Below are 25237 nucleotides of genomic sequence, written 5' to 3'. Positions count from 1 at the left end.
ATTGATGGAAGTGGGTTGGGGAGGGGGGTAAGCGATGTATTTGCACTCGATCAGCGAGAGTCACTGATGAGGGGGGCATTTACTGTCCCTCTAATCACACTGAGTGGATGGCACCATAGCTGGGTCCTTCCTTAAAGGACGTTAATGAACGTTGCATTACTAATGATAACCCAATGGTTTCTACTTAAACCATTGATTTACTGAAAATTGCCTTTAAATCAAATTAGAATTTGATCTCGTCACTTTATTGGAATTGGAATGCATTTTGCAGATTATTAAATCCAAGTGTGATTATTATTCGTCCAACAATGCAGCCTCTACACTAACATGTTCATACGCAAGCACAGTTTTGTGTAAGAGAGACTGACTAAACGGCTACTGTATATATGAATAAGGTGAATGCCATTGGGGTGACTGTATTTTGTATGAACTGTTGTGAATAATTGAGAAATTAAATAACACAACAACAGTTTGTGTTTATGCAGTGATAAACAATGAAGGCTGTGAATAGTAAACTTGTGTGCAAAAACATTAAATACATAAAATATCACCTTGGAGGCGGATAAATTCTGAACATCATGAACAAAGCATAAAATACTGTTGTCTTGGAATCCGTTGGAGCCTTTCTTCAGTGAGGGAGCTGGTCCTAAGGAGAACATGACTGGAAGTTTCAACAACAGGGAGTTGGGTTCGGAATTTTTTTTGGAGCTGGGGACTGAGTTTGTTGCTTATTGAAGGATCTCAGGATTCTGCCAAAATTGAATGCAAACCAATCTCTTTACTACTGCACAGGACACAAGATTAACACTGGGAACCTGGGAAGGAGGAAATGGTGGTAGAAATGCAGAGGTAAAAGCCTTTAGCGAATACTCTGACACAAACGAGGGCAGGTGCCAGCTTGGTTGTGTTTCTGTCAGGGAGAGGGTGGGAGGAATGAGGGTGGCACTAAGCTCGTTCATTCACCTGCAAAACAGACCTTACCTCCAAATCAGTCTGTGTCAGCGACGCCCCAGCATTCATTAAACTGCGACATATTGTACGATACCGATGAGATGCTGCTTTATGTAACGCTGTCTCGCCCCTGTCGAAGAAATCAAAGGTCACGGCCTGTTAACTAGACTAACGGTCCACGAGAAAGGCTGCTCCCTTCTCATGGAATGCAAAGCCGTGTCTTGAGAAATGGAAGGAAGTGAAGAATATAAACAGACCATGTCAGCTGGCCTCCAGGGAACAACTAACATTTAGACAACTAACAGTCAGGCAAAGGTTAAAAGGCATGATCCTGAGGGTGGTAATCTCTGGATTACTACTGGTGCCATGTGCTGGCGAGAGTAGCAGTAGCACAATAGGACAGATGGATACATGGCTGAGGAGTTGGTGCAAGGTACGAGATTTTTAGATCATTTGGGATCTCTTCTGGGTCAGAGGTGACCTGTACAAGAGGGATGGGTTGCACCTGAACTGGAAGGGCACCAGCATCCTTGCAGAGAGGCCTGCTAGCCCTACACTGCTAGGAGGGTTTAAACTAGAGTGGCAGGGGGGAGGGCAACCAGAGCAGCAGATTAGCAAATGGTGGGACTGATGAGAAAGTGGAGGTTATGATAAGTGATTCTCAAAGGAAGGACAGGCGGGGAGAGGTTCATGAATGTGGGGATAAAGATGGACTTAACTGTGTTTACTTCAATGCATGGAGTATTGTCGGTAAAGCAGATGAACTGAGAGCCTGGATCAGTGCTTGGAATTATGATCATGTGGCCATTATGGAAACTTGGTTGCGAGAGGGACACGACTGGCAGCTCATCGTGCCGGAGTTTCAAAGTTTCAGACAAGATAGCGAGGGTGGGTAATAGAAATGGAGGAGTTGCTTTGTTAATCAGGGAGAATGTCACGGTGGTACTCAGAGTTTAAAGGAGGTGTGCGGGGCAAGTTTTATTTTATACAGAAGGTGGTGAGTGAAAGGAATGTGCTGCAGCGGATGTTGGTGGAGGCAGGTATGATGGTGGCATTGGACTTTTGGATGGATATACAGGGAATGGAGGGATATGGATCAGGTGCAGGCAGATGTTGTTGGCATCTTCTGTACAGACATTGTGAGGCAAATTGCCTGTTTCCGTGACATCATTATTACTATTCCATGTGCCATGAATGCGCAGTCTTTTCCCAGATTAAGGAATAAAGAACTAGACATCATGGGTTTAAGGTTAGAAGGGAAAGTTCCAAAAGGAATCTGTGAGGGCAACTTTTTCACACATAGGGTGGTGGGTATCTGGAACGTGCAGCCAGAGGAAGCAGTTGAGGCAGGTGCAATGACAACATTTAAACACATTTGGATTAGTACATGGATAGGAATGGTTTGGAGGGATATGGGCCAAACACAGGCAAGTGGGACTAGCTTAGATGGAACATCTTGGTGGGTGTGGACAAGTTCGGGCATAAAGCCTTTCCATACTGAATGACTATCATCTCAAACAAAGTGCTGAATGGAGGATCAGAAAGTGTAATGGGACCAAGGTCTTTTTGGGTGTTGGAGCCAGAATCAAAGCTTATTCAGCTTCCTGGGGCAAGATGCTATTATAGGGTATTCCTAATGCGGTATTATAGAAACTCACTGCACACAAGTGTGAGAAAAAGAGTGACAAACAATACTCACGTTTCCGCTACTGCTACATCTAATAACTCACGAGGACCTGGAAGGAAATAATAACAGTGTAGGAGTCAGGAACCTCAGGGTGACATTTAAATTCAAAATAAATTTGGAAAATGACAAAAATGAATTATTTCATCTCTGTACTAATGGGGAGCCACGGAACAATACTGAACGTTTGGTGGAGACTGGTGGGGTGCAAAAAAAACCCCAATATTGAGCATGTGGGCAGGGACTGTTGGGGAGCAATGGAGAATACAGGGAGTTTAAGAAGGAACTGCAGATGCTGGAAAATCGAAGATACACAAAAATGCTGGAGAAACTCAGCGCGTGCAGCCGCATCTATGGAGCGAAGGAAATAGGCAAAGTTTCGGCCCGAAACGTCGCCTATTTCCTTCGCTCCATAGATGCTGCTGCACCCGCTGAGTTTCTCCAGCATTTTTGTGTACCTGAGAATACAGGGAGCTGATAGAGAGCTAAAGGGCAATACCGCGGGAGAACAGGACTGATGGGGAGTGACGCAGCAATACTGAGTCTATAGATACGGAGCGATCAGGGATTAGCGGGCAATACCAAGTGTGGACAGGGACTGATGGGGAGCGGCACAGCAATAGCTGAGGCTGTAGACTTTGATTTTAGTTTATTGTCATGTACCGACGTACAGTGAAATGCTCTTGTTGTGTGCTAAGCGCAGGCAGCGGAAAGACAATACATGATTGCAACCGTGCCATCCACAGTGTACAAGTACACGGCAAAGGGAATAACATGAGTCTGCTGTTGGAGTAGAGATTTAAAAGAGTGGAGCGATTGTAATGTGTGATTGCAGATCCTCGTCTGTGACTCGTACACAAAGAGTCACCTGGCATCACCAGTGCCATCTTATATAACCATATAACAATTACAGCACGGAAACAGGCCATCTCGGCCCTACAAGTCCGTGCCAAACCATTATTTTCCCCTAGTCCCATCTACCTGCACTCAGGAGGTCACCAGAGGTTTCCGTTCAGGTTTCCTAAGTGGGACAGGGGCATAAGAGGAAGGGGTAGTGTCGGTGCTGATTAGGCTGGGCAGTGGATCACACCATCCTTTCATTCATAACTGGGAGTGACAGAAACCCGACCACTGTGTTTGCATGTGAATCTTGATCGTCTTCCCTGGGACAATCCCGTGGGAACCTCAGGAGACTCTCGATGTATCTTGGTCACAAAAATAATGGTCTGTATCACAAATAGCTCTTGAATCCTGAGGCGTAGGAAACTGATTGAAGGAATGAATGACCTCTTTCTCTTCATATTTTTTTCACAGCAAGAGGCCAATCAGCCCATTGAGTCTATGCCAGCTCTCGGGGCAATCCCATCCGTCCCACTCCCCCATTTATTTTCCTGTAACCTAATCGCCCACATTCAAATCAACCCCTGCCCTGATTCACCTGCACCGACCCAGAATCGGGGCAAATTACAGTGACCTATTAACCAGCCCACATCTTTGGGACGTTCGAGGACGCAGATTTCCCACAGGAAGCCCAAACATTGGCGGGAAGAACAGTCATTGCTCCCACAATCTGTTGCTTCATTCAAACATTATGTTACGAGTTTGACTACAATCAGGCTCATTCACTCTGAAACCCTAATAATGCTATCATTCAGATTTTATTCCCATGGAAATACCTCTGGCCTTAAGAAGCAATTGGCAACTCTTGCCTTGTTACAACCAGACATGTAACCTATGAAACTCACCATGTTCTATAATGTACTTTACAAGTTCTTTGTGGCCATTCTTAGCTGCGCAGTGGAGCACAGAGTATCCCTCAGTCGTGCACACCATCAGGCTTGTCCCCTTAGTGTAAGAGTCGATGAACTGTAAAAAAGACGCCAACGTTTACACATCCTTGGATTTGTACAAGATTGCCTGATAATGTTCTAATGGGTCACAAACATAGACTAAAATCGCAATGCATGGCAACTAGGGAGCCACTTGCAGAGGGCCAATGAAGCTGGCCTTTCACACCCAGGAAATGTCTGTGAAGACCCAGTGAGGTCTCAGTAGTAAATGGGCCTCAACACCAAGTCAGCCTCTGCTCTGATGTTCAGAGACATTAGGGAGCTGCTCAATGGATGTAAATGGATTTCTGAAATAAAATCAACTAAACCAAGAAAATAACAAAAAAGTAAACATATAACAACACAATTAAAACATTAAATCAAACTTCAAAATCTTCACAATAGGAAATATTGCAGTATTATGGTGTTGTGACTAATTGTTTTAATTTGGATTTCCTGAAAATACCAACTAGCACAACCATCACATTGTGTTGTGTTTCCATCTCATATACGGACGGTATATATAATATAATATATCAACATTTGGCTATATACTGCCTATAATATCCCCACACACGCACACGCATACACCAGGGCCATATTTTGAATCATTTCATTACATAGAAACATAGAACATAGAAATTAGGTGCAGGAGTAGGCCATTCGGCCCTTCGAGCCTGCACCGCCATTCAATATGATCATGGCTGATCATCCAACTCAGTATCCCGTACCTGCCTTCTCTCCATACCCTCTGATCCCCTTAGCCACAAGGGCCACATCTAACTCCCTCTTAAATATAGCCAATGAACTGGCCTCGACTACCCTCTGTGGCAGAGAGTTCCAGAGATTCACCACTCTCTGTGTGAAAAAGGTTCTTCTCATCTCGGTTTTAAAGGATTTCCCCCTTATCCTTAAGCTGTGACCCCTTGTCCTGGACTTCCCCAACATCGGGAGCAATCTTCCTGCATCTAGCCTGTCCAACCCCTTAAGAATTTTGTAAGTTTCTATAAGATCCCCTCTCAATCTCCTAAATTCTAGAGAGTATAAACCAAGTCTATCCAGTCTTTCTTCATAAGACAGCCCTGACATCCCAGGAATCAGTCTGGTGAACCTTCTCTGCACTCCCTCTATGGCAATAATGTCCTTCCTCAGATTTGGAGACCAAAACTGTACGCAATACTCCAGGTGTGGTCTCACCAAGACCCTGTACAACTGCAGTAGAACCTCCCTGCTCCTATACTCAAATCCTTTTGCTATGAAAGCTAACATACCATTCGCTTTCTTCACTGCCTGCTGCACCTGCATGCCCACTTTCAATGACTGGTGTACCATGACACCCAGGTCTCGCTGCATCTCCCCTTTTCCTAGTCGGCCACCATTTAGATAATAGTCTGCTTTCCTGTTTTTGCCACCAAAATGGATAACCTCACATTTATCCACATTATACTGCATCTGCCAAACATTTGCCCACTCACCCAGCCTATCCAAGTCACCTTGCAGTCTCCTAGCATCCTCCTCACAGCTAACACTGCCCAACAGCTTAGTGTCATCCGCAAACTTGGAGATATTGCCTTCAATTCCCCCATCCAGATCATTAATATATATTGTAAATAGCTGGGGTCCCAGCACTGAGCCTTGCGGTACCCCACTAGTCACTGCCTGCCATTGTGAAAAGGACCCGTTTACTCCTATCTTTGCTTCCTGTTTGCCAGCCAGTTCTCTATCCACATCAATACTGAACCCCCAGTGCCGTGTGCTTTAAGTTTGTATACTAATCTCTTATGTGGGACCTTGTCGAAAGCCTTCTGGAAGTCCAGATACACCACATCCACTGGTTCTCCCCTATCCACGCTACTAGTTACATCCTCGAAAAATTCTATAAGATTCGTCAGACATGATTTACCCTTTGTAAATCCATGCTGACTTTGTCCAATGATTTCACCACTTTCCAAATGTGCTGCTATCCCATCTTTAATAACTGACTCTAGCAGTTTCCCCACTACCGATGTTAGACTAACTGGTCTGTAATTCCCCGTTTTCTCTCTCCCTCCCTTCTTAAAAAGTGGGGTTACGTTTGCTACCCGCCAATCCTCAGGAACTACTCCAGAATATAAAGAGTTTTGAAAGATTATTACTAATGCATCCACTATTTCTGGAGCTACTTCCTTAAGTACTCTGGGATGCAGCCTATCTGGCCCTGGGGATTTATCGGCCTTTAATCCATTCAATTTACCCAACACCACTTCCCGGCTAACCTGGATTTCACTCCTCCAACTCCTTTGACCCGCGGTCCCCTGCTATTTCCAGCAGATTATTTATGTCTTCCTTAGTGAAGACGGAACCAAAGTAGTTATTCAATTGGTCCGCCATATCCTTGTTCCCCATGTACAACTCACCTGTTTCTGACTGCAAGGGACCTACATTTGTTTTAACTAATCTCTTTCTTTTCACATATCTATAAAAACTTTTGCAGTCAGTTTTTATGTTCCCTGCCAGTTTTCTTTCATAATCTATTTTTCCTTTCCTAATTAAGCCCTTTGTCCTCCTCTGCTGGTCTCTGAATTTCTCCCAGTCCTCCGGTATGCTGCTTTTTCTGGCTAATTTGTACGCACCATCCTTCGCTTTGATACTATCCCTGATTTCCCTTGTTATCCACGGATGCACTACCTTCCCTGATTTATTCTTTTGCCAAACTGGGATGAACAATTTTTGTAGTTCATCCATGCAGTCTTTAAATGTCTTCCATTGCATATCCACCGTCAACCCTTTTAGAATTAATTGCCAGTCAATCTTGGCCAATTCACGTCTCATACCCTCAAAGTTACCTTTCTTTAAGTTCAGAACCATTGTTTCTGAATTAACAATGTCACTCTCCATCCTAATGAAGAACTCAACCATATTATGGTCACTCTTGCCCAAGGGGGCACGTACAACAAGACTGCTAACTAACCCTTCCTCATTACTCAATACCCAGTCTAAAATAGCCTGCTCTCTCGTTGGTTCCTCTACATGTTAATTTAGATAACTATCCCGCATGCATTCCAAAAAATCCTCTTCCTCAGCACCCCTGCCAATTTGATTCACCCAATCTATATGTAGATTTAAGTCACCCATTACCTTTTGCATGTTTCCCTCCAGGACTGAATGAATAAGTTCTGAAAGACAGACATGGGGAACATATTAAACATTAAAGAGACATAATGCAAGTGTGGTCTAACCAGTGTTTTGTAAAGGTGCAATATAGCAACCCAACTTTTATATTCAATGCCCTAACCTATGAAGGCAAATATATCTAATACCTTCTTTACACCCTGTCGACTGTGCTCCCACAGTCATATTCAGATACACTACGGAGTTAAATCTTAAGATCCCTCATATTCCTTTTAGAAGTGGTCAGCAGGTTAAATCTGCCTTACATCAGGGGTTCTATCTAGACTGCAAAAGGGGAACTTAACACAGAGTAGAGGAAACATTTTTTAAATGGGCCAAGCATTATATTCCAAACACATTGCACAAAGCTTAAACAGCCAGAGACTGAAACGGATGAAACTTCAGTAGGAAACGTCACTCCAGCCACGATGCCAGCTCACAATCTCTCAGCCTCCTGGGTGTCTTCTGAGGTCCCGCTCAACTTGAAATATAAAGTGATATCCGCGAGGTATTCGCAGAAAGTAAGAACATACTCAACATTTCTGGTCATGGGAAAACCGCTGGAATTTCTGTGCCCTCAAGAAAGGTAATAACACGACCCATCAGAACCTACACCTGAATAATTTTGACCATGGAAGGGTTTATTATAAGAACGGAGGTAAGTACCTTGTTCCTCAGAAGATGAAGGAAGCCTGAAGAGAGAAGAAAGTAGAAGTGATTTGTGGGGTTGCTCTCTGTAATGGTAAAATACCTCGGCATGGGTGATTGAGAAAAACACTCAGTATAGCTGACACACGGTGACAGTAGTTTGTACCATGCACAGGATGCACTGCAGCAACTCACCAGGACTCTTAAACAGCTTCCAAACCCGCCCCCTCCACCAGCTCAAAGGACAAGGACAACAGAAATATGTGAACACCACCACCCTCCAAGCCACACAACTTCCTGACTCAGAACTGTACCGTTGTACCTTCACCATCGTTGGGTCATAAACCTGGAACTCCCTCCCCAACACCATTGTGGATGCACCCACACCTCATGGACTGCAGCCATTCAAGAAGGCAGCTCACCACCACCTTCTCAAGGGTAATTAGAATGGGCAATTAAATCCAAGTCCCTCAAATAGATTTAAAACAAATCATGACGACCTCCGTTGGTTTGTGTCAAAGGTTTAGAAACATTATTATCCCGTTGCAATGAAGGAAAGTTTATTGGGAAGGGTCAAAATGTAGGGGTTAGAGTCGGGAACGTGGGAGACCTCATTGCAATCTAAAGTAATGGGAATGTTGTCAGGATGAGAAATGGGGGAAGGATGTTGGGATTAGGAATGTGGGTAATATTTTTAAGACCAGAATTGCTTTGGATGTTTTGATATCAGGAGTATAGAGAAAGTTGATGGAATCAGGAGTGCAGGAATTGTCAGGAATGGAAATCTGGTCATTAACAAAATATGGGAATTGCAGTCAGAATTGTGAGTACGGTTTGGAGTCAGTGAGGGGAACATTGCCTGATTTGGGAGCAGTCAAACAGTTGTCAGAAGGCTGATCTCTCTCGGGGGATTGGGGAATATTGACGATATGGATACTATAATGATGATTATACAATCAGGAGTTGGGGATGTTATTAGGGTTGAGAATGTGTGAAGTGTTGTTGCAATTCTCAGTTGCAGGAATTTTGCTTGGATCAGGAAGATGAGGAACATGAAGGACGTTGTTGGGAAGAACAGCTTGAAGATGATTACCAGGACCAGGCAAATATGGAGCACGAGCAGGATCTGAAGTGTGAGGAATATACCAGTCGTTCAAGATCAGCTTCTTCCTGCATGCGAGTGTAAGTTTTGTACCTGAGCCTCTGGAGTCCTAAGGTGCCCGACTGTCTGCCAAGAAGTTGGTGTTGTAGCCCAGACTCAGAGTCACAGCTGTCACTTCCAATCCACTTCACACTGGAGCCATTCCATAGTTCTGTTTTCCTAAAAATCCAAAAGGCATTTAATTTTTCAATTAGGTGCCAATTCTGAGATTTATTTCCATTTGAGTTCCTCTTCTCAAGAAGAAACAAGGTGGGAAATTGCTTTATGGGATCTGCCTCTCTAACATATGAATAATAGGCTACAGTAGCTCTTCCTTGTTGATACAAGGCCCTGACCAGTGGTGTACAATTCAACGACATAGGCACCAGTGTTGAGCCCTTCCACAGGCTGGACAGTGATCAAAGGTGGCTCCATCTGAGTTTGAGGTTAGTTAAGGGCCTGTTCCACTTGGGCGACCTAATCCGCGATTTCTGGCGAGTTTGCCCTCGACTCATACTCGCAGCATGGTCGACACGAGGTCATAGGAGGTCTTTGTAACTCTCCTTCATGCTCGAGAGTGGTCTCCGCTTACTCGAGGCCTCAGCTAGGTTGCGGTGTTTTTTCAATATGTTAAAAAATGCCCGCGAGTAAAAAAAGGTCGCCATGGAAAAAAACAATTGTTTTTTTACTCGTAGGTTTAGTCGTAGTAGGTCAGCATGTTAGTCGTAGGTAATCGAGGGCAATCGAGGGTAGTCGAAGGTAGTCGTAGACAGTCTTCATCATAGTCGAAGGAGATCAAAGGAGGTTGTCTTCACTCTCCACTATTCGGTGTCCAATTTTCCTGAAGTTAGTCGTAGCTAGTCATAGTTAGTCTTCAACATAGTTGAAGGAGGTCTTCAACATTTTTTCAAACTCTACTAAACTCGCCAATTAGATCGCCCAAGTGGGACAGCCCCTTTAGAGTCCTGGTGAGGGAGGTCAGTTAACGTGTCCACTGGTAACAGTCTTTCTTTCCAAACTAAGCTTTGAACCCTATGAATTAACCTCAGTTTGACAGGATAAATGGATGGCGCAGAAAATAACATTTTAAGAGGCTCCTCCATTGCCAGAGTGAGGTCACACACAAACTGAAGGAACAGCAAGCACTTCATATTTTGCTTGGGTAGCTTATGACCCAGCGATGTGAACATTGAATTCTCTAATTTTAGGTAACCACTACAAACACTCCTCATCACTCCCCTCACATTTCCCTACCTTCCTCCACGAAAAATTGGTTAACCAGTTCCAGTTTGCAACAATGTATCCCTCTTGCAATCGCACTGTCAGTAGCCGACAGGCAGCCTATCCATTTTCTCTAGAGATGCTGCCTAACCTGTTGAATTACTCCAGTATTTTGTGTCTATCTTTGGTTTAAACCAGCCATGCAGTTCCATTGTATTATAATACTAGACTAAGTGGGTCCTGTTGGGTCCCATTCTCACACAGGTGGGCTGGTCCCTCAATACAATATTCCACCTCTCCACCAATTACAATATTGGAGGCCAGTGGGGGGTGGGGGGGGGGGGGGGGCTTTCTGGAGCTCTAGTATGGGTGTGTGGAACAAATGGATTCTTGGACACAGTTCAGTCACTCACGTCTGGTGGACTCACAGTTCAGTCAGTCACGGCTGGTGGGCTCACAGTTCAGTCACTCATGGCTGGTGGGCTCACAGTTCACTCACTCACAGCTGGTGAGCTCACACACACACACCCTCACACACATACACAAACACACCCTCCATCACACACACACACACACACACAAACCACCTAACACACACTCACATCCACACACCCTCCATCACACACACATTCACACCGACACACACAGCCTCCATCTCACACACACACACCCTGCATCACACACACAGCGCGACCTCTGGACTGGGATGAGCGGGAATCTGGACTGAGCGGGACTTCCAGAATGAGCGCAACTCTGGACTGTGCGGGACTTCCAGAATGAGCGGGACTGGACTGAGCGGGACTTCTGGAATGAGCGCGACCTCAGGACTCAGCCACGGCTGGTGGGCTCACAGTTCAATCAGCACGGCGTAGACTCACAGTTCACTCAGCACGGCGTAGACTCACAGTTCAGTCACTCACGGCATAGACTCACAGTTCACTCAGCACGCGTAGACTCACAGTTCTGGACTCAATTCTAACGCATGGTCTTCCGGGCGGGCGGGCTGACTGACTCACGACCGGCCTCCGGGGACTTATTCTCCTGGCCCCCGGAAGGGGCGTTACCTTCATCGTGACTGACAGGCGAGAAGACCAATATGCTGATCTCACAATTTTCTAAACCTTCATAACTTTTCTATAATTTCACCGATCGGAACAAAACTTGGTGTCTTGGGAGTAGATGAGAACGGTGAGTAAGATGGCGAAAAAATCATAGCGATATAGGGTAACGTTTCTGCGTAAATTTATTTACAACGTAGACCAGAAGTGGTGAAGATGAGAGTGTTAATAATGGATTAGATTAGATCCTTTATTTGTCATTCAGACCTTTCGGTCTGAACGAAATGTTGTTGCCTGCAGCCATACATATAATAATAAACAACAAAACACACAATAAACACAAATTAACGAAGGTACACAAAAATGCTGGAGAAACTCAGCGGGTGCAGTAGCATCTATGGAGCGAAGGAAATAGGCGACGTTTCGGGCCGAAACCCTTCTTCAGACTGATGAGGGGGTGGGGGGGAGAAGGAAGGAAAAAGGGAGGAGGAGGAGCCCGAGGGCGGGGGGATGGGAGGAGACAGCTCGAGGGTTAACGAAGGGGAGGAGACAGCAAGGGCTAGCAAAACTGGGAGAATTCAATGTTCATGCCATCCGGACGCAAGCAACCCAGGCGGAATATGAGGTGCTGTTCCTCCAATTTCCGGTGTTGCTCACTCTGGCAATGGAGGAGACCCAGGACAGAGAGGTCGGATTGGGAATGGGAGGGGGAGTTGAAGTGCTGAGCCACCGGGAGTTCAGGTAGGTTATTGCGGACTGAGCGGAGGTGTTCGGCGAAACGATCGCCCAACCTCCGCTTAGTCTCCCCGATGTAAATCAGCTGACATCTAGAGCAGCGGATGCAGTAGATGAGGTTGGAGAAGATACAGGTGAACCTTTGTCGCACCTGGAACGACTGCTTGGATCCTTGAATGGAGTCGAGGGGGGAGGTGAAGGGACAGATGTTGCATTTCTTGCGGTTGCAACGGAAAGTGCCCGGGGAGGGGGTGGTACGGGAGGGAAGGGAAGAATTGACAAGGGAACGGTCTTTGCGGAAGGCAGACATAGGGGGAGATGGGAAGATGTGGCGAGTGGTGGGGTCACGTTGGAGGTGGCGGAAATGGCGGAGGATTATTTGTTGTATTTGCCGGCTGGTGGGGTGAAAGGTGAGGACTAGGGGGACTCTGCCCTTGTTGCGAGTGCGGGGATGGGGAGAGAGAGCAGTGTTGCGGGGTATGGATGAGACCCTGGTGCGAGCCTCATCTATGGTGGCGGAGGGGAATCCCCGTTCCCTGAAGAACAAGGACATTTCCGATGCCCTGGTGTGGAACGTCTCATCCTGGGAGCAGATGCGGCGTAGGCGGAGGAATTGGGAGTAGGGGATGGAGTCTTTACAGGGGGCAGGGTGGGAAGACGTGTAGTCCAGATAGCCATGTGAGTCAGTTGGTTTGTAGTGTAAACACAAATTAACATCCACCACAGTGAGTTCACCAGGCACCTCCTCACTGTGATGGAGGCAAAAGTCTTAAAGTTACTGTCTCTTCCCTCCTCATTCTCCCTCTGCGCTGAGGCGATATGTTGTTACCCCACCGGGCGATGATAGTCAGTCCCGCGGCTCAACCGAGCTCCGCGAACGGGCCGGTTCAAGCTCCGCGGCCCGGGGTGGTCGAAGCTGCCGCCCTCCAGTCCAGCGGACGCAGCTGTTGCCGCGGGAGCTCCGGAAAACAGGCACCAGCCTGTGACCTGCGAGCTCCCGACGATGTCCTCCACCGGAACGCTGCCTCAGCCACCGGAGCGCCGTCTCAGCCCCGCGCCGGGCTGCCCTCACCGGAGTCAAACAGTCTTAATAAATTAGAATGAAAATGCCATGCATTTAAGTGGTCATTATGAACTATAGCAGCTTACTACCAATAAACTATGACAGAAGAGTGGTATGTGCTGTAATATACAACTATATTTGGCTGGTTTTGGAAGGAATTGTCTGTCTGGAAAAGGTACCCAGTCATAGCCATGATTGAACTCTGAGAGGGGTGAGGTTGGGCACAGGCGAGAGGTGGCTGTTTTAGGAGAAGTAACGTACCCTGGGGAAGGTTCCACCACGAGGTCCGGCATCTCTGGGGTTGTCCCTGCCTTCACAGTGGTCGCTATCTCAGGATCCAGAATAAAGAGCTCGTCATGAGCCACCTCTGTCACAAAGTGGAGATGTTCCTGAGGGGGAAAGGGAGGTGCGGTTATTGGTTAATTATTGTCACATATACTGAGACACAGTGAAAAACTTTATTTTGTGCGCTACCTGGGCAAGTTAAACCATACATGAGTATAAAAGAGAAAATAAACAGAGAGCAGAAGTTTAATTTTAAGTTTAATTTAGAGATGACTACACTTGAGGTCCTGCTTTTTTTAAACGCTTGACCTAACTCCCTGTATTCACTCTGCAGGACCTCGTCCTTTCTCCTACCTATGTGAATCGTGCCAATGTGCACGTTGACTACAGGCTGCTCCCCCTTCCCCTTGAGAATGCTCAACACTTACCTTTAAACACAGCATCTCCCAAAGAAGCTGCTCCCAAATGGTCACTTTTCGTTTTCGTTTCGAAGGCCTGTTTCCACGATGTATGACTCTATGACTCTAACGGGGCTGCTGTAGAGAAGGTTGTCAGCTTCTGACAACCAGTCTAGACCAGTCCAAATCACCCACCTCTCCAATCCACTCCAGCACTCCTACACCAATTGGCTTGTGCACACTCGCTGCCACGCTCTGTGTCCTTCCTCACACTCTCATTCGTATTGTCACTATTGGGACTCAGTCAGCTTCCCGATGTTCCATTCCTCATCCAGTCACCAAGTTTCAGATTAGTTTAATGTCCCATACCACAAGGGGGCATGAAATTCCTAGTTAGTATGAAGCTCATAGACTAAGCAATAATCCCAATACATTTGACAATAAATATGATGATTGCAACGCAGCAGAATGGTGCAAAGGTTACATTGCAATCCTAAGTAGTACACAAGTAAACTAGTGTAATAATGGAATAACCGAATGAAGTTGAGTTTAGAGTTGAGTATGTGGTGGTCATAGTGTCATACAGTTCGGAAACAGGCCCTTCGGCCCAACTTGCCCAAGCTGCCCCGTCTACACTAGTCCCACCTGCTGCTTTTGGCCCATATCCCTGTAAACCTCTGCAGTACCACAAGGAAGTTGTGTGAAAGAAGTGATTGGTTCAGGAGTTGGATAGCAGTGCGGGTAAGCAACTTTTTCTTGTTCCATAAAGTAGAAGGGAGAAAAGGGAATGGTCAGGGTAACAGGCATCCTTGATACTTCCAGTCTTCTTGATGCAATGCAATGGATTAAATGGAAGGAAGCGATGAGCTTGTTAAGGACTAGGTGATCTTCCTCACTCTCTGCAGGATCTGATGGTCAAGAGCAGCTCAGTTGCCTGCACAGGCTGAGATATGGCCCATCAGAATACTTTCTAAAGCACAAGAATTGGACTAAATGAGAGAAACCTCGCGGCCATGCGGAAATCCCTCAGATGCTTTAGAAAGTATATACGCTGATGCGCTTTCTTGATTACCGCTTCTGTATGCAGGGACCAGGTTAGGGTCAGCTTAGGTTGGTGGCGATATGGATGCCAAGGAACTTGCATCGTAACATCCAATGAGAAGTCACTGGATACAGGAAGAGCCATGGTGCATCTGTTTTCCAGCTTCCTATTGTTTTGCAGGGCTCGCTCCAGATCTCACCGTGTGCCATGTTTCCTTCACCAGCAGAATGGGAATCAAGTCAAGTGCATGGTATATTATATTCCGATTATATGTTATTCCGATTAAATGTCTATTATTGTTATGTCTGTATTCTTTCTTTATGTGCTGCACGGAGAGGACGCTGGCGCTGTTTGTTCGCCGCTTCTCCGTTTGCTATTGTCTGTTACTATTGTAAAGCGACTTTGAGTCTTAGAAAAGCGCTATAAAAATAAAATTTATTATTATTATTATTATTATGGTTCAACTGGTCAGGAACCCTGAGGACTTATCCATGCTGTGAAGAGACTCTAACAAACACACAACAGAAATCTATTGGGGCTTCTGGCTGAGGAGCACCTCCCAACTCCCAAATATCCCCCTATTCTGCTCACCACTCCCCCTGTCCCATCCCCTAAATCACTATCTACCCAACACCAAATTACACCTGGTGTCAGGCAGTTAAACCTCCATTTCAGACATTTCTTTTCACCTCTACAGCTTTCACACCCCCCTGAAGATTCACCATTTAGTTTAAGCAACAAACATTTCTCCTCCATTTTCTACACCACTCCGATGTTTCCCAATATCAAAGGTATATTAATGCAATTCATTGCTGGTATTTGTATCAATGGAAGCCAAGCTGCAATACACATAGATCCTTGCACATCAACACAGGCTAAATGCAGGGAGGCAAATGTTCAATGATCCAAGATGACTGAAGTAAAAAAGATTCCCTGAGTGGTTAGCGATACAGTTATTTCTTCATACCCTGGTAGATAAGATGGCGTAATTTAGAATGATAAGGATTCACATTGTCCTACCTGGGCTCTGTCAATGCGGTAGAATCGATCCAAGGAGGTTGCTGCAGAGAGAAAGGGCAGAAAAGGTGAGGATGAGCAACCAAGGTAAAGGCAACATTGCTGCAAGAAAACGGTGGAGCTGAACAAATGGAGCAAGGTCAGGAGAACAGGAGCATAAGGATAGAAGCAAAATAAAGTACACCATCAGATCACACGGACAGGGGAAAGCACAACTATCTGAGCGCACACCTTAAAAGCACATCAATGCACACAACCAATAGAAAAACTACCATTAGAATGCAAAACCAAAAATAAACAACTAAATAAAGGCTGAGAGGCAAACAAACAACATCCAGAAACATCAGTGAAGGAATCAAACAAAGGCAAACATTAAAGTGACATTTTTAATTTGTCATGCTTTGAGAATTATTTTGGGGCCATTTATTCTCTTCGAAACAAAATAAATCTATTTTTGGGATGGAAACTGTGATGGTTAAACAGTGATCCGCACAAATTCATTGTCTGTCTGTTTCAGGAGCCTGGTGTTCAGTGTGTGAATGATGTGGCGTGCCCACTGTAGCAACTGAAATTGGCTGGGAACCTTGGTCTCGGAGAGGTAGCTGGTGTTGTCTCACTTATCCTTTCAGTGGACGTGGAGCATTTCTGTGGAGGCAGTGTTTGTAGTATCATCCCTCTCGTGTTTGGAGACAGCAGATGTCCAAAATGGATACGTTGTTGACTTGAAATGTTAGCTCTGTTTCTCTTATCACAGATGTGGGCTGACCTGTTAAGTATTTCCAGCACTATCCGGTTTTATTTCATATTTCTAGCATCTGCAGTTTTTTTTTAGAAACAAGGAACTGCAGGTGCTGGTTTATATATTTTTTAAAAGCACAAAGTGCTGAAGTAACTCAGTGAGTCAGGCAGCATCTCTGGAAAACATGGCAAGGAGTGCGATTTGGGTCGGGGCCCTTATTCAGTGATTTTGGGGAGGGAGGGGTGGAGGGGAGGAGAGAGAAAAGAAAGGTAGAAGAGAAGAGGGGAAGGACAAAGCCTGGCAAGTAAAAGGTGAATACAGGAGATGGGGATTAGTGTTAAAGGTGAGAAAGGTGCCACTGAGGTAGAAGGTCGGTTATGATTTTAATGAATAGCAGAAAAGACATGAGGGGCTGAATGGCCTGCCTGTTTATATTTTTTTCAGCCAGTCAGCCAGATTGAGGGAATAGATACAAAATGCTGGAGTAACTGAGCGGGATAGGCGGCATCTCTGGAGAGAAGGAATGGGTGGTGTTTTGGGTCGATACCCTTCTTCAGACTATCCAGCTGTTGGCCTGCGATGCCACTTTGTATCCATGGGCTGAGCAGCGGGCAGTGAGTGGATGGAGGTAACAAATCTACCTGAGGTGTACAACGGGTGTTATACTGCTGAACAATGCAAATCAAAGTCCTCTGCCAAATCACAGGCCCAAGACCCATGTCCAATGTACTGACCTGCAGCGTGCACTTGTCAAAGAATTTCTGAGGGCACGTGATCTAAAGGGCACTGGCTTACAAAGAGCTGTCTTTCTGTTGTGTGGTCCCCCGGTAAAGACAGAACACCAAATGCCAACCTGCTGCCCTCCCTTACGCCTGGCATGATCCAGGATTGACCTTAAGATCTTCAGCTCACAGGTTCCTGCCTGCTGATGCACAGCATTCTAACCTGCCAGGCTTTCCTGCATTTGTGCTCAGAACATCCATTGAGCTCACCAAAAATAAGTGAAATTAGTAAATGAATGAATGAATAAGTTTATTGGCCAAGTATTCACATACAAGGAATTTGCCTTGGTGCTCCGCCCGCAAGTGACAACATGACATACAGTGACAGTTAAGAATGATACATAAAACATTAAACATTAATAATAAAACATTATTGATTAAACATATGAATTAAATACAATACCAGAGCAAAAGGAGGCTACTGTTTTTTGGTTATTTAGTAGAGCTACTACTCGTAGAAATAAAGCTGTGTTTATGTCTGGATGTGGCAGCTTTGACAGTCCGGAGTCGCTTTCCAGAGGGAAGTGATTCAAAGAGTTTGTGGCCAGGGCGAGAGGGGTCAGAGATGATCGTACCCGCTCGCTTCCTGGCCCTTGCAGTTCATCAATGGAGGGAAGGTTGCAGCCAATAACCTTCTCATCTGATCGGACGATTCGCTGCAGCCTCTGGATGTCGTGCTTGGTGGCTGAGCCAAACCAGACCATGATGGAGGTGTTTGAAGCTATGGTATTAAATGTTTATAGTCAAGGACGAGAGCGACGGAGGTTGCTGAGCTAATGGAAATGGGCAGCTATATGTGTGCTTAGGTGCGTGTGCCTGTATATCCATGTACGTGTGTTGTCCGAGTCTGTGCAGCAGAATCCAACCTACAATCAGCATGGGGCCCTTTGCATCTGCCTGCAATACCCGTGTGGCGTTTAGTCAGTCACTTAACGTTCAAATAATGAATGCAGGGGCAGCTTTCAGGCCTCAGAACTGGAGTGAAAGCAAGTCATCCTCAACCTTGGAGGAGTGCTAAGCAGAATAGGAACAAATATTGTAACGTTGGGATGGACAATGATTAGTACGGGAGCCTGGGGCTATGGGGAGAAGGCAGGAGAATGGGGGTTGAGAGGGTAAGATATAGCAGCCCAATTCTGCTTATGAACGTTGACCAATTGTGACCTGCAGCCTGACAGAACGTGTACAGGTTACCTGGGACTTTCTCTGAGGTCCCAGATCTCTGGAAACTTTCATTAATTACAAGTTGGCTCAGTACATAATATCCAGTCTCCACCAACAGGAGAACTGTGGCACAGGTTTGACGTCCACACCATATACTGGAGTCCTGGTAGTGTCGAGTGCTGGCTTCTGCAAGTGCCTAGGAAGGAACTGCAGATGCTGGTTTAAACCGAAGATAGACACAAAAAGCTGGAGTAACTCAGCGGGACAGGCAGCAGCTCTGGAGAGAAGATATGGTTGACGTTTCGGATCGAGACCCTCAGACTTCAGGGCCTCGACCCGAAACGTCACCCATTCCTTCTTTCCAGAGAAGCTGTCTGTCCCACTGAGTTACTCCAGATTTGTGTGTCTTTCTTCAAGTGCCTGTCCATTCTGGTCATGAAGAATTTCTTCCAGTGTTTGGGAGATGATCAGTCAGCACCCAGTGTTGCTTAGAAACAGGATTTGGTTCAAAGGATGCTGCAAGCTATCCGGTTACAACAGTGTTTGAGATGTACAACAACATCCGCTTGCTATTAAACATAAGCCAAGGGACACTTTGTGTGTTTGCAATGGTATTTTAATATTTAAAGGCAGTGCTGGATATGGTGTTACACGCATACAGTGTTGTAGGTGACAGACATTAAACCTCAGGAGCACTTCAGTATTGTAAACAACTCAAAAACAAAATGACTTAGACATTCATTACGTGTAAGAATGAACTGCAGATGCTGGTTTAAACCAAAGACAGACACAGAAAGCTGCAGTAACTCAACGGGACAGGCAGCATCTCTGGAGAGAAGGAATGGGTGATGTTTTGGGTAGAGACCCTTCTTCAGACATCCATTATGCCAATTGGGAAAGAAGGTGTTACTTATTTTCAGAGTCACTGAACAAAAAGTAAGTTGATAAATTGCTGTTCACTAATATACGGACTTCCCTCGGGGATGCTGCTCTGACAGAATAAAATTAATCATTCAAAACGAATAACATTTCCATTAACGAACGCCTGCAGCTACTCACAGTCAAGGAAGCACCATTTGGAAGAAAGATTCTGGGAAGACAACATCTGTCGCTGGTAAGTCTCACTGTCCTGAAAATGAAAAACATTGAGGGCTTTAGCAGTCGATCGTGGGTTCTACTGTAGTTCCCAGTGGTAAGACAGGTGTGTAGGTAAGACAGGTGTGTAGGTAAGACAAGTGTGTAGGTAAGACAGGTGTGTAGGTAAGACAGGTGTGTAGGTAAGACAGGTGTGTAGGTAAGACAAGTGTGTAGGTAAGACAGGTGTGTGGGTAAGACAGATGTGTAGGTAAGACAGGTGTGTGGGTAAGACAGGTGTGTGGGTAAGACAGGTGTGTGGGTAAGACAGGTGTGTGGGTAAGACAGGTGTGTAGGTAAGACAGGTGTGTAGGTAAGACGTGTGTAGGTAAGACAGGTGTGTAGGTAAGACAGGTGTGTAGGTAAGACAGGTGTGTAGGTAAGACAGGTGTGTAGGTAAGACAGGTGTGTAGGTAAGCAAACTTAGCATCAGTTATGAGTGTTGCCTCACAAAATCTGCTCCAATGTTGTAATAGGAGGAAAAATATGACTATTGTCGGGCGTCCTGCAGCAAATATTCACGCCTGCCATCGTGGCACCCAATGGCGGTCTGTCCCGTCGCACCAGGAGTAAGTCACCACTACATGGACGGGCTCAGGGCCTTCTTGGAAAAAACAATACAAACACCGACTCAAAGGCATCTGGGCCAACAACATTTCAAGTCAGGATCTGAAACGTCACCCATCCTTTTTCTCCAGAGATGCTAACAGATGCTAATAGAAACATATAAATTCATTAAGGGATTGGACACGTTAGACGCAGGAAACATGTTCCTGATGGTTGGGGGAGTCCAGAACCAGGGGCCACATTTTAAGAATAAGGGGTAAGCCATTTAGAACGGAGATGAGGAAAAACTTTTTCACACAGAGAGTTGTGAGTCTGTTGAATTCTCTGCCTCAGAAGGCGGAGGAGGCTGGTTCTCTGGATGCTCGCAAGAGAGAGATAGAGCTCTTAAGGATAGCGGAGTCAGGGGATATGGGGAGAAGGCAGGAACGGGGTACTGATTGTGGATGATCAGCCATGATCACATTGAATGGTGGTGTTGGCTCGAAGGGCCGAATGGCCTATTCCTGCGCCTATTGTTTATGGTGTAAATAGGCATCCTGGTCAACATGGCTGAGGTGGCCGAAAGGACTCATATCTGCAATGTATGATTCCATTATTCTATATTTACTTAGATTTATTTAAAGAGGTTATAAATATCATGCCTATGTCGACTATTAAGTACCCACTGATGTCTCGACTTATCAGTGAATTTAAGAGGTGTTTGAAAGCCTTTGACTGCTCAGCTATTCCTCACACCCCAACATGATGAGGACAAGTTAATTGGACTTTACTGGATACTATCTTGCATTTAACGTTATTCCCTTTATCCTGTATCTGTACACTGTGGATGGCTTGATTGTAATCATGTATAGTCTTTCCACTGACTGACGGGCAGCAAGCAACAAAATCTTTTCACTGTACCTCAGTACACGTGACAATAAACTACACTAAACTAAACTATTTCTCTTTCCACAGATGCTGCCTGACCTGCTGAGAAGCTCCGGCATTTTGTTTTTATTGTGGATTTCCAGCATTTTAATTTTGTACGAGTTCTCCGGTTCACCTGTATGTTCTTGGTAAATAATCCGTCAAGCAGCCAAATCATGCCGAGGGGACAATCTTACCTGGTAATTAATCTGATGTCCATCTGGTGCCAGTGGATAAAAGTCCTGAGAGAAAAGATAAATATCGTTGCTGATAAATTATCATTTTGACCATTTGGCAAAACTACTTTAGATGAAGTGACTCTGCTCTCTATATTGAAGTTATCAATTAACAATATTAGTGTTCTGATTAATCTGAGATCGAGTTATGACCCAACATATACCCCTCCATTCTACCCCCTTAACACATGACTGGTATCCCTGTATTGGAGATGCTGCCTCTTACTGGGATAATCAGGTCAACCAAGCCAATAAAAAGCTTTTCAATGTCCCAATAAACTACACTAAACTGAAGTTGGTTGCGAATCATTTGTAACCATAACAACCGTGGTTAATGGTAAAAGTCCAATCAAGGGCCGAAAGTCCTGAACCTTTCACAGAGGATGTTCTCATCATATTTCCTTCAACTGAAGTCGGGAGGGAATCTACTATTCTCCTGCAGTCATCACCAGATCAATGCAGAGTGGTCCCTTACCTCCTGCAGCCGGTCAATGTACTTGCGGCATGTCTCCAGGTCACAGTCTCCGTGGATGACGATAATTCCCAGTGGTATGGCTAAAGAAGGAAAGAAACAACATGTGTAGGAAGGAACTGCAGATGCTGGTTTAAATCGAAGTTCGACACAACATGCTGGAGTAACTCAGCAGGACAGGTAGCATCTCTGGAGGGAAGGAATGGGTGACGTTTCGGGTCGAGACCTTTCTTCTGAATGAAGTAAAAAGAGTGTTCTCATTTACATCCCCTGGGCCACTTACTCTGGGAGGAGATGAATATTTCACAAAGGAAATGTACCTTGTCATAAAACAACCCTTGCTGCAGTAACATATCAGGTGGCAGAATCAAGGAGTACTTTCCTGTTGCCCCTGGCTCCTTGGCATTGATCCATTCATGCACAGCTCAATGGTAGTAAGTTGTTACCCAGTCATCACCGTTAAACTAAGAAAGCAACCTCTGTAATTTAATACAACCAGCAAGCAGAACCACTCTGTATATTAATCACCGGTTTACACTGTTATCGCTATTCAGCTATTCAGCTATGAAAACAGAGAGGATGAGACGACGTTTCTTCCCACAGGCCGTCAGGACTGTAAACTCTGATCTCACCGGGGCGTAATTACTGTTGTTGTCTTTTTTTAAATGTAAATACTGGTTCTGGTCTGTCCTGTTGTTTTGCACAATCCCGCAGGCATTGCCACTTTCATTTCACTGTACATCTTGTATGTGTATGTGACAAATGAAGTTGACTTGACTTGAGCTACATCAAAGAAAATGCATAGAGGTATCATTCTGGAATACATCAAGGAATTTATTTTAAAGCCATTACTATTTTTAAAGAGAACTTTAAAGCATTGCCTGATTTCATGGATGAACCAATACTGGGGATATCCACATGTATATGAGCAAATATCAGACGGTAAAAAGATCTCAAAACTGGTACAGTTTAGGATCCTATCTGTGTGCGGATCGCAACATGAATCCAAAGTAAAGCAGAATGTTACTCTGTGCAATTAATATAAATATATCATAAAATTACTCTTCTTAATGTTAAACATTCTCAGCACTTGCTGCTACTGCCACTGACATCCACATCATAATAATCATAATCATATTTTATTAGCCAAGTATGTTTTTGCAACATACGAGGAATTTGATTTGCCATACAGTCATACCAATAAAAAGCAACAAAACACACAAAATACATTTTAACATAAACATCCACCACAGCGACTCCTCCACTTTCCTCACTGTGATGGAAGGCAAAAAAAAAGTTCAATCTCTTCCCTTTGTTCTCCCGCAGTCGGGGGGCCTTGAGCCTTCTGTTGATGGGATGATCTTGGCTCCTGTAGCCGGCGGTTGGGCCCTCCACGTCGGGGCGATCAAGCTCCCGCATCAGGGGGATCTCAGCTCCCCGCGCCGGGCGCTCGGACCCCGGGTCGGGGCTGGTCGAACCTCCTGCGACTTTGGAGTGTCCCGACATCAGTCTCTACCCGAGACTGCGAGCTCCTCAATGGTGAATTCAGCAGGCCGCGGTTGCAACGTCGATCCCAGGCAAGCGATCGCAGGCTGCGATGGCAAGTCCACGGCCTCGCGCAAGTCAGTCTCGAGCAAGGCCTCCAGCTCCATGATGTTAGGCCGCAGAGTGACCGGGGATACGACCCGGAAACAAATCACATCTCCGGCAAGGTAAGAGATTGAAAAAAGTTTCTCCCGACCCCACTCCCCCCACATAAAACAAACCAGAGAACATTAACACATACTTTTTAAAACACACTAAAAATAACAAAAAAGACAAAAAGACAGACAGACCATTGGCGAGGCTACCATTGCTGACGGCGCCACACAACACAAATAAAAATTCCAGGTCTTTTACTTTTTCACTGTTGTTTCATCAGTTTCTTTCAACTTACGTTGTTTCACTTGTAGTTTCACTCTTTCACTCAGCATGTTACACATGGATACCTGCTCTCTGTGGCTTTGGTCATTTGTTCTCAACACACATCATACATGCACCGACACTCAAGCATAAATTTAACCTGATCCACCCATCCCAATACTGCTGCGATGTATGATTCAGTGTTGACATTATTCAGCATTGAAATGAAGGCAAATGATATTTTGGTCTTCATTGTGAAAGGATGTGAGTACCGAGCAAATCTAACCTGCTGTCAATTGTGGGGGGCTTTGGTGATATCGGAACAAGTGTATTGTACACAGCCTTCATCTCCTGAGCAAGAAATAGGAAACATTTGCCACTGAGGGAGTACAGTGAAGATTCACTGACAGGTTGGTGAGTTTCGTCTATCAGGAAAGATTAAATAGACTGGGTCATTGTTCTCCAAAGGTCAGGCAATCTCATTGAAAACCAGAACATTCTTACAAGGTGGAAAGAGGTTAAGTATTCTATTGGCTGTGGACACCAGAAACAGGGATTGCTCAGAATAAAGGGTGCCTGTTTATAACTGAGGGGAGGAGAAACGCCCTGACTCAGAGACTGATGAGAACCTTTGGAATTTTCCTCCCTGTTGACACAAATCATTGAATTCCCCCAAAACAGATTTCTGAAGATGAAGGGAATTGAGGGGCATAGAGATAGTGCTGGAAAATAGCACTGATACAATATCCCAGCTGTGAGGATGATCCATGAGGAATGGTGGAGCAGGCTCAAAGGAATGGATGGCTTACTCCTGCTCCTATTTCTTATGGAAGAATGGAGGATGATATTGGATGAGCTGATGAACTGTTCCACTGTTGCTGGAGGTCAGGGTTGCCCTGTCCTGCCCGAGTTAGTTTGCAACCACCCACAGTATTTCAGGCACTACTCACACGTCTCCTGCAGCCTGTGCTTGGTGTACTGCATGCTCTCGTAATCCTGGAGACCGATCCTGTTCACCCGCATCCGAAGTCGGCCGGGGACAGTGTGTGGGCTGGAAAACACAATCCGTGAGAGTCTCGCAGAAAAAAACGAAAGCTGCCACCACGTCATGTG

General features: G+C 45.3%; 1 protein-coding gene across 1 annotated transcript in view; it reads right to left on the bottom strand.

Annotated features, from left to right (window-relative positions):
• Positions 1-25237, bottom strand: part of dgki (diacylglycerol kinase iota) — a 120180-nt gene that overhangs the window by 7667 nt on the left and 87276 nt on the right. The window contains exons 21-32 of the mRNA XM_033037743.1: positions 25075-25175; positions 22226-22305; positions 21712-21756; positions 19967-20036; positions 16226-16266; positions 13742-13869; positions 9458-9583; positions 8281-8306; positions 7582-7619; positions 4381-4501; positions 2651-2687; positions 982-1081 (exon numbers count right to left, since the gene is read on the bottom strand). Coding sequence (XP_032893634.1) covers positions 982-1081; positions 2651-2687; positions 4381-4501; positions 7582-7619; positions 8281-8306; positions 9458-9583; positions 13742-13869; positions 16226-16266; positions 19967-20036; positions 21712-21756; positions 22226-22305; positions 25075-25175 — 913 coding nt within the window. The remainder of the gene's footprint in view (positions 1-981; positions 1082-2650; positions 2688-4380; positions 4502-7581; positions 7620-8280; positions 8307-9457; positions 9584-13741; positions 13870-16225; positions 16267-19966; positions 20037-21711; positions 21757-22225; positions 22306-25074; positions 25176-25237) is intronic.

This window comes from Amblyraja radiata, chromosome 19 (assembly GCF_010909765.2).
Source record: "Amblyraja radiata isolate CabotCenter1 chromosome 19, sAmbRad1.1.pri, whole genome shotgun sequence".
NCBI lineage: Eukaryota > Metazoa > Chordata > Chondrichthyes > Rajiformes > Rajidae > Amblyraja > Amblyraja radiata.
Note: the sequence above shows the minus strand (reverse complement) of the source record. Positions and strands in the feature narration are given on the sequence as shown.